Genomic DNA, 14723 nt, shown 5'->3' with positions numbered 1-14723 from the left:
GAATTGAACTTTGGCTGAAGTTAACTTTTGTCATTTAAGAAGCCAATCTACTTGCTTAACAGTTGCATCTCAATAAATAACAAATTATTTTGAAGTTATCTAACTAATTTTAGGTGTGTAGTTACACATTCTTGAACTTTTAAATGTGGGGAGACGACACTTTGTTCTGAGTACTTCCTCCCTACAATCAAGTTTCTGAAAATTCCAACAACCAGAAGGACACTTGTAATTTATTACTCATGAATTTTATTCCATAGGTTACGTAGACAAAAATACGCACATTAATAGAATCACAGAACTGAACATGAAATTTGACCATGGGAATACAGCAAGCTGTGCAGTCGCCATGTGCTGTGATCAGTGCCTCTGGACATCACAGTGTGGAACTGAAGAGATGCTGGATTCACTGTGGAGAACACACAGTCACGAGGTTTGTAGGCACACCCACAAAGCATCAACAATAGTTACAGGAAGACTAGGATGAACTAGTTGCTGACAGACCATATCCCAGGTATGTTCAAAGTACATGTCAGGCAAATGTGCAGGCCAGGGAAGCAGTGGTACCCATTATTCTTAGAAGAAAAAGTCCTTGCTACTTGTTGCCATGCATAGTGCTGGTGAAATATGACATATGGAACAGCCCGTAGGAGGGACAGTGCCTCGATTATAAAATATCTTAGATGTAGCATTTGCTATTCAGATTGTCTTCAATACATAGAAAGCAAGATCACATGTTATAGCCAACAGCACTACAAACCATCACACACAGCACTTGTCCCCTCTGTGCTGTTCAACAATGCAGTGTGATTGCATCCACCATGATAGCATCTAACATGCACATAGCCATCACTGCAGGACAAGTTTGGACTTGTCCAAAAACACAACATTTCGCTATTCAGCACACCAGTGAAGGCATTCACATGCCTGTTGTAGTCCGAGATATTGGTGATTCCTTGTCAGTGAAAGACGATGCAATGGCACATGTACCACAGTCCAGACATGTGCTCAAGCATTTTCTACCCTTGAATTTTTTTTCTCGTTCCTGAAGACTGAGCATTGTGGTGAAAGAGGAGCGTACGATTCTGGACAGTTGACTGTATGAGGGGATTGCTTAAGAAGGCTGCTCTCATGCGATGCCCGTCCATATGCCCTACAGATTAGAACAGTGGGAGGACGTGTGTCTGAACCGTTGGCACCTAAAACATCTCATCAGAATAGGAAAGGACTGACATGACCCCTATAAACCATGACCTTAAGCTTCCAAGACAAAATGTTGCCTTTGAAGGTTAGGACAAAAGCTTCAGTGGTACCCAGAAGTGGATAGACACCAACTCCTTGGCTGACACGGGGAGGTTACGGCTCGGGCATCCACAGTACGATCCCTGCATTGTCAGGGGCTACCACCGAGAAGGTACATGATGAGCCCAAAACAACGGACTGGCTAACAGTGCACAGTGAACAGCTGACAGTTAACACATCACTGTAAGGCACCCTTTCCCAAATGGCCCGCAGTTCTGTAAAATTTGGAGAGTGGAGGCCTAACCCAAAATGGAGACAGACTTTAAAAAGTCAAAAAAGGTGAGGGGGGGGGGGGGAGTATTAAAAAGGTGAAAAAAGCAAAAATCTTGAGAAGTCCAAAGAATAGTCAAAACACCAATGTAAAAATGTGGTCAAATAAAATAAACTTTTATTAGTTATCTCTTACGACAGGAAAGGAACTGCTGTGGGTCTATTCTAGCCCCCGACACTGCAGGAAAGAGGGGGAGGGGGAGAATTATGTGAATACTGTATTGCCACGGAAGAGCATCATTCTCCTATCAATATTCCATATGCCACCTGCAGAACCCAACACACAGAGTAACTGCCACCTGCAGCTCATGGCCAGTTTCCCAGTGCATCTTGTGTCTGAATGACTGTGCCACATGCCAACAATTCACTGCCAATCCACTTCTTAGGGCACATATAATCATAATGTCACATTGTTCTGAAAACTCGAAACTTGGAGGTTTGAGTGTAGCTACCCGATAGCATTCCATCTTCCCCTGCACCGAGGGAGGGGAACAATTTTCTGGGCGCTATAGACTATTTCATTTGCTGAATCATCCACAAAGTACTGAACAAACTGAAAGATGGGAGGAAATTCAGATCAACATGATGTCTCATCTATCTCAGTGCTATCAATATATCCTGCGATTCAACTCAATAGACTGAATATTGTAGGAATTGGAAATGTGTGGTAAGATCTTATGGGACCAAACTGCTGAGGTCATCAGTCTCCTATTAATCTAACTTAAACTAACTTACGCTAAGGACAAAACACACACACTCATGCCTGAGGGAGGACTCAAGCCTGCGACGGGGAGGGGACCCGTGAACTGTGACAGGTCGCCTCAGATCACGCGGCTATCCCGCGCAGCAAAAATTCTAGAACCACCTCCCTCTTGCCTTTTTTTAGCCTTGTGTGTCCTGAGAATTGAAGCAGATTTGCATTTAAAGGCTTATAAGGAACAACATTAAATACTGGTAATGAGTTCTAACTGCAGAGAGGAAGGTGTGGGTGGGGGGAGGGGATGGCAAGGAAAAGGAGAAAAGGATGGTAGGAAACCGGGAAGGTCATGTTAAAGGAAATCATACTGACACTTGACATATGTGATAAAAGGAAATCACAGAAACCTCAATCTGAGGAGATGAACATTCATCTGAAAACCACTGAACCCAAACATGAGTTCAATATCTTTAACCATTGTACCACTTCACCTTGTAGCACCTTGTAGACAGGATACATTGCTGAAGTTATATGTTAAGTTTCAGTAGACAGTCCTTCACGAAGATTAAGCAGGAAGATTAATTTCAGTATACACTATGCAACCAAGTGAATGATACAGTCTGGAAGTCTAAAAATAAGTAAATCCTAAGAGAAATGCACAGCAATCATCTTGTGTGTTATAAAACTGTGGTACTGTATTAGCAACCACCAACTAGCAAGTAAATCTACTAGAAATGTATTATTTTTTGAATGCTCAGTAACAAAGATCGCTGGCAGCCACAGGGTGGAAAGCTGTAAGGAGAGGGAATGTTTCCCAGGAACATCCCTCAGTTCTCAAAGACATTGTGGTGACAATAACAGAATGTACGGGTCAGCTGTAGCCTAATGGGTCCATCAGTTGCATTCACTAGCTGTATGCTGTTGTTAAGAATGGAAGATTTGCAGTCAAGTGTTAGATATCTTCAAAAGGAGGTTATCATTCATGAGCACTACAAATGTCATATGTGGTGAAAATACACATCTGACTGAAGTGTCTGCTAGTCATTTTTCAGATATATGGATGAGTTGGGAGGGCTCAGTCCACTGCAGGATCTGGTTTGAGAGACTGAGGTTCAATTTGCTGACTTACTTTTATTTGTATTAATTTCATTTTACATGTCCTATATAAGAAATGGGTGTTAGCAAATGTACCAGTGGTTGTTAGATTTTTGTTTTGTCATGAAATATGTGGGGAATTATTAAATAGATGGATCTTTTGGGGGTAGGAGCAGAAACTAATGAGTTTTGTTTTGGTAAGTAGATTGGGGAAAGATTCTGTAGTTTCGGGTGGGGGGTTGTTCAGATGATGTACATCAGTAGATGGAAAATAAGTCTAAGAGGATTTGGGTATCACTTATGGAAGAATTCATTGCAGAGGACTGTTCAATAGATTTGGATGGCATTGCTTTTTAAGTGGGGTGGAGGAGGCGGGTTACAACCATCTTGTGATTTATCATAGAGTGGAGTTAAAAAAACTATGAGACTCAGATCTGTACTAATGATAGTGAGGGATACTGGGAAAAAAGGGAGGTTGGGGGGGGGGGGGGGGCACACATATCTGTTGTGTAGAAGGGTAAAAGGCACTCTTCCATCTTACAGGCACGAATAGGCCCCTGTTCAATAGCTACGTCGGAGTAGGTGCATTTTAGCTGCAATCTCTTTCCACTTACTTGTTTATTATTATTATTATTATTATTATTATTATTATTTTAACCATATTTGTTTTTTAAAATGTAGTTTAGTTGTTACTTTATTGATTTTTGTTGTTTGTTTATTGGGGTTCAGACTTCTGACTGGTTTGAAGCAGCCCACTATAAACTCCTCTCCCATCCCAACCTCTTCGTGTCAGAGTATCATGTGCAACAGATGTTCTAAGTTGTCAGCTAGATATATTCCAATCTCTGTCTTCCCCTACAGTTTTTATTCTCTCTAGTTCCATCAAATACCATGGAAGTTATTCCCTGATGTCTTAGCACACATGCTATCATCCTGCCCTCCTCTTTCTAGTCAGTTTTTTCCCACATCTTCCTTTCCTCCCTGATTCTGCCTACCTTATCAGTCCACTTAATTTTCAACACCCAATAACACTACATTTGAAATGCCTCAATTCTCTCCTGTTCTCGTTTTCACATAGCCCGTAACTCACTCCCACACAATTCAGCACTCCAAATGTGCATTCTTCTGCAGATTAATGCCAATGTTTGATGGTTGTCAACTTCTTTGACTGTGCTAGTTTGCTTTTTACATCTACCTTGCTTCATCTATTAGGTGTTATTTTGCTCCCAAAATAACAGAATTCTTTCATTTCATGGTCCCTAATTTTGATGTTACATTTATTGTTAATGTCATTCCTCCTACTCTTCGTTACTTTATTCTTACTTTGGTTTACTCTAAATTGACTGTGTGATCATTAGACCATTCACTCTGTTCAGCAGGTCCTCCAATACTTCCTCAATTTCACCAAAGATACCAATATCATCAGCAATTCCTGTCACTGATGTCCCAATGAATTTCAAATCCACTCCTGAACCGGTCTCCCCCCCCCCCCCCCCCCCCCCCCCCATCATTGCTTCTTCAATGAAAAGGGTGCAAGACTAAATCCCCATCTTATACCTATTGGTTCTGGTCTTCCATTCTTTACTTTCAATCCTCGTTCTTTAACACACTGAATGTTATGCGTCTTCCTCCACAGCCTACATCTATTTATATTGCCGAACATTTTTTCTAGGTCAACAAACCATATAAATGTGTCTCGAGTTTTCCTAAGTCTTGCTTCCATTATCTAGCATGTCATCAGTACTGCCTCTCTTGAGTGCATGAGGTTTGAAGCTGATTGTCCGAACACTGAGAACTACATCTACATGACTACTCTGCAATTCACATTTAAGTGCTTGGCAGAGGGTTCATCGAACCACAATCATACTATCTCTCTACTATTCCACTCCCGAACAGTGAGCGGGAAAAACGAACACCTAAACCTTTCTGTTCAATCTCTGATTTCTCTTATTTTATTTTGATGATCATTCCTACCTATGCCTTTGCTGTCTTCGAGATTATCTGTTGGTATCTATCCATCGTAACTGACTCTGCAAAGCAACTTCAATACTCCTTTAGTTTTAACCCCCCAAACAATTTTAGAAATTCGAGAGAATGTTTTTTATTGTTTCCACTTTATTTAATCACAAGTCTTTGACAGCCCTGTTGAACTATAATACCAGAACATCTTTGTCATTCATACTGACTCCTTACATCAGACAGCTTAGCCCTCTCAGAGGTCCTGAATGTACCCCTTCCAACAACCCAGTACCTCTTCTGCACGTTGCAGTGGAACTCCCCTTGCACTTGATGTTGAAGCCTTTGCTTTTAATTTTGCCACAGGTTTTCACTTTTCTATGCACTGAACCAGTCCTTCATATGACCATTCCTTTCTCAATACCTTCATATTTTTTCTGCAAACATTTCACCCTGGTTTCCCAGTACTTCGTACTTATTTCATTCTTGCTGTAAGCCTGTCTTTTCCCGAGCATTTGTGTACTTGCTGTTTTTTGTAGATTAACTGAAGTATTTCTTCCATTACCCAAGGTTTCTTTGCAGTTACCTTCCTTCTACCGGTATTAGTTGGTCCAACTTCTGTGATTGTTCTTTTTAGCACCACTGCAAGACGACCTGTCATGAACTTGCAAAAAACATACTGAGAAAATCAGCTGACAGCAAATGGGAACAAGACCAAAGGTACTGAGAACCACAACCAAGGCACTGTGCTTCCTAACAACAAAATATGCATGCCTGGTACAAGCTGAGAAGGTTGACTTAGGCCTAAATGAAACATACTCACTAATAACCAGTTGCACAAAAATTAATGCTGCTTGATAAACTACAGAAGGCAGACAGATTTACAGACCTCAACTCCTGAAGAGCAGGTCAGAACTCAATGGGAAGCTTATCTGCACCCCTGATGCATACCATTCCTTGTTTGAGTGAGCCTAGAAGGTTTGAATTTGCAATAGATTCTTGCATATTGAACTTACCAAGCCTCCTGATGATTGCTCTCCCCTATTAGAAGTGCCCAGTGGTGAGAAATTGCAATGCAAGACTTGTGATAGCCTCTCAAACACATCAGAATGGGTGAAACACTAGTGAAGGCGAACCTGCTAGAGTTGGGCCTCATAAATGAATATGACAAGATACGGATATCAGGATACAGAACATCTCTTGACCTGTCCTAAATGCCACAGTAAATTTACCCTCAACGATTTGAGAAGAAAGGAGATATTGAAAGTAGAGCAATTTTGGGCTGGAAAACCTTTATCATCAGGCACGAAAATTTGAAGTGCTCATTTTCTTCAACTGAATACATTGTGGCATTCATTATAGCGTGATCTAAAGAAGGGGTCAAGCAAGTAATTTTTGATGGGGTCCAGATGCTTTTGAAAATTTTTTTTGAGGTAAAGGAGGAAAACCCTCAATATTAGTTAGTAATTTTTTATTTTAATTTTCACTCACTCACAAAATATGAAATACAATAGATATGCAAATTTGTATTAAAATCAGTGGGAGAAATTATATTCTCAGTCTTGAGCCAGTTTCTTAAAGTTAGGTTCATGTGGGGAGCAATTAAAGGGAATAGTGTCTTCTAGGAGGGCAGCCGTTAGTCTTGAGCAATACCTGTTCTTCAAAAAAAATTTGAAAATGAAATTTCACAACTGTATGTGGAGCCAAACATAAGGTACATGGCTAATTTTTCGCAATTTTCATATTTTTCTGGGACATGTGTACTCCAAAATTCTTCAGCTGATGCAGTTTTATACGTTTGCAAGGAAATGCCTTCCTGCAAGTCTGTTATCTCCATTCGGAGTATAGACTTTAAAAGGCACATCAACGTTGCAGCCACATCCATCCATTCTGATCCTGGAGAAACTTCAAAAGGCAATTTTAAGAATTGTGACAGGTTCTCTATCTCAGAAAAGTCTTGGATCTAAATTCAAATTCCTTCTTAAGATCTGACAAAAAAACAAGCTTGAGAATACGGAAATGTTTATTCCAGAACTACACTCATGCTCATAAATTAAGGATAACGCTGCTAAATGGTGAAACAATGCTCTGGTGGGGCAGTTTGCAGGTTTAAATCACCTCGGGGTATGATCACGCAGCACATTTGACCTGTGGTCGTTGCACAGTGACGCTGGCAGCAGTCCACAAACGCAGAGGTATGTTGGTGCATGTCAGAGTACGGTGCAGCGGGTAAGTGTGCAGACGTTTTCAGAAGTGCTAATGGTGACTGTGTGTTGGAAAGGGCTCAAAGAACACACATTGATGACATTATGAGGGGTAGTGACTGGAGGCTGGTCAAACACAGCAAGTTGTAGCACAGGCCCTCCGTGTACCACAAAGTGTGAGCTCAAGATTATGGCTACAATTCCAGCAGACAAGAAACGTGTCCAGGCACTACAGCATGGGACGTCCACAGTGTACAACACCACAAGAAGACCGATATCTCACCATCAGTGCCCGCAGACGGCCACGGAGTACTGTAGGTAGCCTTGCTTGGGACCTTACCGTAGCCACTGGAACAGTTATCTCCAGACATACAGTCCACAGACGACTGAACAGACATGGTTTATTCACCTGGGGACCTGAAAGGTGCATTCCACTGACCCCGTAAAGCCTGGTGTCAAGAACACAGTACATGGTCATCGGAACAATGGTCCCAGGTTACGGATGAGTCCAGGTATAGTCTGAACAGTGATTCTTGCCGGGTTTTCATCTGGCGTGAACCAGGAACCAGATACCAACCCCTTAATGTCCTTGAGAGGTACCTGCATGGAGGTCGTGGTTTGATGGTGTGAAGTGGGATTATGATCGGTGCACGTACAACCCTGCAGCGGAACTATAACAGGTCAGGTGTATCGGGACATCATTTTACACCAGTATGTTCACATTTTCAGAGGTGCAGTGGATCCCACCTTCCTCCTACTGGACGATAACACACGGCCCCACCAAGCTGCCATCGTGGAGGAGTACCTTGAAACAGAAGATAACAGGCGAATGGAGTGGCCTGCCTGTTCCCAGACCTGCTTCTTGTGAATCCATGTTTTCTAAGAAAGATGTTACTTCGCCTTTTATTTGCTAAAACGTTCGATAACTTGACATTAACTTATTCAACATATGTTGTGGTACTGCAGTAGGTCATAATGCACCAAATCACACTCGTAAAGAAATTCCTAAACTGTCTGTGCTGAAGGGCAGATCAAGACCTCATAAAATTAATCGACTTGTCCATTACTTCTTTCAGAGTCACACTAAGTTTTCCACAAACAGCTGCCTGGTGAGTTATTCACTGATAAGATAGTAGCCCAGCACTTTTATCTTTGATTCTCTTTATTAGTCTTTTTTCTTTGCCGATCATGGCTGCGGCCCTGTCAGTTGAAACAGACACCGTTTTATCAAACAGCCACCGTCTGATTTCATCACAAAGTCATGAAAAGTCTTAACTAAATCTTCTCCAGGAGTCTTGTCTTTCAACAGCAATATTGTTAGCAATTCTTTCCTAAATTCATCACTTTCAACATCCAAAAACTGCAAGAAACTGGAAATTTGTTCTTCATCAACAACATAGCATGATTCATCTAGTGCTATGGGGTAACAAGGTGCCTTCTGCAGAAGTTCAAGGAAACAGCAGCCAAATTTTGGTTCTTCTTGTATTACTTCTTGTCAATAATGGAATACCTTGAACTGTGGCAGCAACATAATACTTCTCTTCGAAAAGTGCCACAACCACTTCCAAAATACTTTTTTTTTACCATCTCAGAGCCTGAAAACAGCTTCTGGTGTTAATTAAGCATCCAACACACACGCATCACTGCTTCTTCAGATTTTTAGTGCTAGCTCACAGAGCAAACTAGGAAACTTGTGCTTTATTCTGTAAGAAGCTATATATGGCTGGAGATCTCCTTGATGTGCTTCACTGCCCAGAGGAAAATTGTTATGGAACTGCTGACGAGTTGTTTTGTAGTGTCGCTCTAAATTGCCACTTTCAACAAGACTCACAGTTCTGCTGCATATGAGACAAATTGGAACAGCTCTCACTGTTCACTATTTACTAGGAACCATATCAATGCAAAAGAAATGTTGTAAGCTTCAATAATAACAAAATGCTCTGTACAAGATAGCAACAACTACTGATGAAGTGGCAATAAAATTTGTGTACTGTATTTAGAGTCATTCATCACAAAAATACTGGTGCCCAGCACACAGCATGTGCCAACGAACTGCAAAGGAGCTACTTCCTTGTCAAAGTGTATGCTGCCACACACCAAGGAGTTGCACTGCAATGGAGGTGCTTTGTTATCAAAGATTGCCACCACAGAGTGAACTAGTCCGAAGTTCCATTTAAAGTAGCTTTAAGCTATCATTCCAGTTATGAGCACAAAAAATGGTGTTTAAATGAATATGCCTTCTCCCATGTAATATACGTTTCAGAGGTTCCAGTGTAGGAAATCTATTTATAAAATTTCCTTGTTCATCAGATAAAATTCTTGTGTTGCATTCTTGTGTCCAGAGCTTTTATGTGGATAGACACAACATGCTGTGCTGGTGGCCCAGCTTGCTCCCTTTCATCCCCAATCTTCAGTGTACTCCCCTGCACTGCACAGCATAGGAACTACGTATTTAATCCACCTATACGTACCTATTAAGAGTTCTAATTATTCAGCAGTTAATTGTACCAGAAAAAATTATAAGGGTGCAATCAAACAAAGTGCTATCTAAAGAAAAATATTTTTAAAAATAATTTCAATACATAATTAGTACATTCAAAATATTTTTGGTTGGCCAGTTTTTGACCTGCCACAGTGTGGACCTGGACCATGGTCCACCAGTTGCTGACCGCTAATCTAGAGCCTTGGAGAACTTCAAACACATCTCAATATTTCACTATCCCACTTCTTTCCACATTGATTCGTCTGGAAGTCTCTTAAAATTTCACCCTACTCTTTATCATTACTAAACTGTGATCTGAGTCTACATCTCCTCCAGGGCAAGCCTTACAATCCAATATTTAATTTCAGAATATCTGTCTGACCATTATGTAACTCAGCTAGAATCATCCCATGACTCAAATCGTAACTGCACTATTTTGAGCTATACACTATACGTAAAATATTGAAGCAGCATTTAGTAAGGCCCCTTCCATGTATTCCTCCTCCTCTTGTGATTTCTAACAGTGTATTCCTGCGTTTATGGACAGTGTATTCGCTATTACTAGGTGAAAATTAATACAAAACTCCACCAGTCTTTCAATCTCTCATTCTTACCACCGAGATGATATTTGTCCACAACTCTCAGTGCAGATGCAAATTTATGTTCCAAGTCAGCGGGAATCTAAAATTAGTGAACACAAACAACATAAGACAGGGAGTGAGGATAGGTGGCACTGGGTGGGAGTGAGAGTCAGCCATGGAGTGTGCCGAAATAGTTGGTGCATTTGCAATAAACTCTATGACTAGATGATGCAGTAGTGAATGCAACCAGTAAGCAGGACATCCTAGCTTCAGGTCCTGGTCCGGCGTGATTTTCACTGCTGATTCTGCAAAAAGTTCAGATGTAGCTGATACTATTAGTTACTCTCCTTTCTCCCCCGTTAGTTTACACACTCAACTGCACATTCATTATCCTCGCACACTTTCCGTAGTTCTTCATCTGCTGTTTGTGGTGTTGCCCATGTATAACTGAATTATTGTTCTTGGTGCTGGTTTGACACTGAGTCTGATAAGAAAATCCTATAATTGAACCATTTATAGTAACTCACCCTCTGCTGTATCTACCTACTCCCATTATACCATTTTCTGGTGCTACTGATATTACGTTACTTTTGTGTGACTGTAAATCCTACCATAGATCTAAATGATGGCTTAAGATGCAATCTTCTGCTAATGGAGAAATCATCATGACACTTTTTTCATTATTACAGATCACGTCATGTGGCTACACCTTATGAGTGTTCAGTGCAGCGATTTGTATTACCTTCTGCACATTCGTGCTATAGATTATTGATGATTCTTCTACCTATTAGTTACAGCATTCCCACTTCAATGGCATGAGTAAGACCTGAGCCTTTGTCTACTCTTCAGTCCCCTTTGACAAAGGAGTGGCTCCTTGTACCAGACGTCTTTGGCCGCCACTCCTGACCATTTTGATTCAGAATTTCGGTAATGTCTGGGACTGAACCAGAGACATCTTGATTACTAGTCAAACATGCTACCCCTACATCTAGCGAAGATTTGGGAAGGGTTTGTTTGATGTATGGTACCAGCTTTTTGTCATTATAGTGGGCTTTAAATATTATTTTTGGTTTTTTAATTAAGCATTCTTTTGTTTTGACAATTTTTTTTATCCTTCAGTTATATTCTATTTCTGAGTTACAATCTCTGTTTTATGGTGAAACATGTGTATGGCAAGTTTAGCTTTGCCCTTTTGTTGAAGTCCTCTGTGTTATGTAAATACAACTTTTTAGAGTTATTTGGGGTATTAGCGCTGGTAGAACATATTGCTTCACTGTGGATAGTTTGCTCTATGTTATTGTGTCACCAATTTATTTAGTTAGGTAACTTATGTGTGTGATATTAAGTGGAGTTAGTTGCCACTGTACTTACTGATACTGATTGTTAGCTCTGTCCTATAACATAATGGTGATGTAGCATGTGAAGTCATGTTGGTGCAAACAGAAAAGGAACAGACCACCAACAGTATCTCTTTTCGAGTTTTTATTAGTTTTTTAGGATCTGCAGTGTAGCCTGAAATCTAATTTAGGTTGGGAGATAACAGTTTGGTTGTGAGTTGGCAAAGCAGTTAAAACTAATTTTTAATATTACTGCTCTAAACACTTCAATTCATATGCTTCTACCTGATATGAGTTTCAGTCATACGTAAGTCAACTTATGAGATTTGTTTGTAACATGAGCATAAAAATTATCAGTGTGATAAAATTTCAATTAAAACTGAAACCCAATTGTATGTAAGGCACTCTAGGGTTCCGTACAAACATATATGCGCAAGTCAATCCATATGTCAATATTAAATGCATTGCACAAATGCACTTTATTCAACGACAGAATAAGTTCTTTATGAATTTGGCAATGACTCCAGACAAAGGTTGAAATTTACGTTCCTGACATGACAAAGAAAACACAACAAAATACCATCCGGGTAAAGAAAGTGAATTACGAAAGAGTTAATAATACATTCTACTAGGATACGTTCATCAGCGTGCAGCTCTACTCGAAGCTTGAGTAATACAATAAACAAGTTTCGATTTTATAACATCACACACATTGACAGCATACTTCGTTAACACGGTTTTATGTATTCCGTCATCCCCAGTGCAATTCGTAACAAAATAGCACAAGTGAAGCATTTATGTCTATTCTAAATGAGTTACATTACAGATCCATACTAGCAAATCTGATAATAAATCAAGTTCTCACTTACTCTGTCAATTGCTTTCCCTACTTTCGAGACGGTGCTGTGCAGATCGCGGTGATCCGTAGCCAGTCGCTGAACTGTTTCTCGGACTTTATCCAGAGTTTGCTTTAGAATGACAATTTGCGCAGTTGTCAATTCATAATCTACGGGTCCTGAAAATAAGGAACTGCACTCAGTACTGACAAACCGTTCAAACGTACCACTAATGCGGCCACTGTGACACAATGCGTACACAGAAAAATTGACACAAACTTTTAAAAGTTCATTTACCTTCAGCAAACTCTTTCTTTAGGTCTTCTAAGTTGTCTGTTATTTCTCTCAAAACACGATCAGCATGCTCATTGATTCCTCCAAACTTCGATAATACTTTGTCAACTTCTCTTTCAACCGCATTACATGCATCCATTGTCAAATACTCAACTTGTTTTCTGCAACTAAGCTAAGATAAATAAAAACATTCGACAAAACAAAGCTACCGAGGACACATAGGTATTACATCTTTGGAATCGCTGGAACAACTAGAAGGCGAAGAAAAGGGATTCCAAAAAATTTGGCCGTGTACAAGGGTAAATATCTTTACCGTAGTGGCGCGTGTCGAATGGAAACAAGGTATTCACTTCCTATCCAGTACAAACTGGAAACAACAGCGAATTTAATGGAAACATGGGTTGACAAATGCTAATTTATAAAATGTTTGTGGATAAGCGCTGCCGAATTTTCAGCATTCTCTGCAAAATTGGCAACTTTGCACTCACAAGGCGTCACAATTCAGGCAAGGACCAAATTTCTCTGAACGGGCAGTACACTACAAACGGCAGCTGGCGTTCAGGAAAGCGGTGGCTACCTGCTGCCTAAGCTGAGCAGGTGCCGCGGTGAGACGACTGCACGCCTCGAGGCCTTGGTGTGAGGTAACAACAAATGAAAGTCGTAATTTCTCCTCCGGTGCTATGAAAAAATCTACTCATAGTTAAAACGAATGACTAATTATTCATGTAGTGTATAGTGTTATGTTACTTTAACACCATAAATAGTATTAGCAGTTTGTATTAATTATCGCGTAAATGTACTGCTGGAGGCAGGAAGGTAAGCAACCAAGCTCGTTGCGTATAGTACCGCCGAGTGGCAAAAATCATGAAAATCCAAGGAGGGCAGGGCCACTGTGAATGTGGGACTCAGCCATGCAACTTTGCTGCCTGCAGTTTCCAAGTAGAAGGTAACAAAATACATCCTGGCAGACCTACAATGGAAACAATGAGCATCAAATTTAATGAGTACTTCCTTACAGTGGCAGCAGATGTCGCACCACTATAAACGACCGAATAGAAATGCACCAGCAACAGCAGTTAATTTAAAAAATACAGCTCTAAGAAAGAAAGAATTCATCAGATCACTAAAAAGAAGTAATTTTCTGTGGGTGATACTTCTGGCTTAATACTAAAATCTTGTACTGATTTGATAGGATTGCCCTAATATATTTTTGTAATCAATCAGTGATTTACAGGATATTTCCAGACAGATTTAAATATGCTGCAATAATATCTATTAATAAGCCACCTCCTCTAATTACAGACCTATTTCCTTCCAGTCTTTTAAAAATTGTTTGCAAAAGTGGCCAATGATAGAATATTGACTCACTTAACCCAGCAGAACTTGTTAACTTCTTCCCAGTTTGACATTCATTAAGGTTTACCCACAGACAACACATTACAGAAACTTATAAATGAAGTGCCAATAGAGATAAACAGGATGGTGTGGAATATATGATTCTACTTGAGATCGAAAATTTTATGGTATTAGTAGTAGGCGTCTTATGGAATCTCGCCTTCATGATAGAAAGGAGACTTGAAGCTTACAATTGCTCCAGCTGTTTTTGTAATGTGCTCTTGATGTGTGCAATGTATGACCTAGACTATTAACTTGAGTCACGTCAGTATCATAG

The 14723-nt window shown here is 40.2% G+C and overlaps 1 protein-coding gene across 1 annotated transcript in view; it reads right to left on the bottom strand.

Moving 5' to 3' along the window:
• LOC126277928 (E3 ubiquitin-protein ligase RMND5A-like) overlaps window positions 1-13281 on the bottom strand; it is a 69573-nt gene extending 56292 nt beyond the window's left edge. Inside the window, 2 exon segments of the mRNA XM_049977508.1 lie at window positions 12791-12936; window positions 13055-13281. Of these exon segments, the coding sequence (XP_049833465.1) occupies window positions 12791-12936; window positions 13055-13190 (282 nt within the window). The 5' untranslated portion in view covers window positions 13191-13281.
• Window positions 13282-14723: the final 1442 nt, after the last annotated feature.

This window comes from Schistocerca gregaria, chromosome 1, assembly GCF_023897955.1.
Source record: "Schistocerca gregaria isolate iqSchGreg1 chromosome 1, iqSchGreg1.2, whole genome shotgun sequence".
Classification (NCBI taxonomy): Eukaryota; Metazoa; Arthropoda; class Insecta; order Orthoptera; family Acrididae; genus Schistocerca; species Schistocerca gregaria.
Note: the sequence above shows the minus strand (reverse complement) of the source record. Positions and strands in the feature narration are given on the sequence as shown.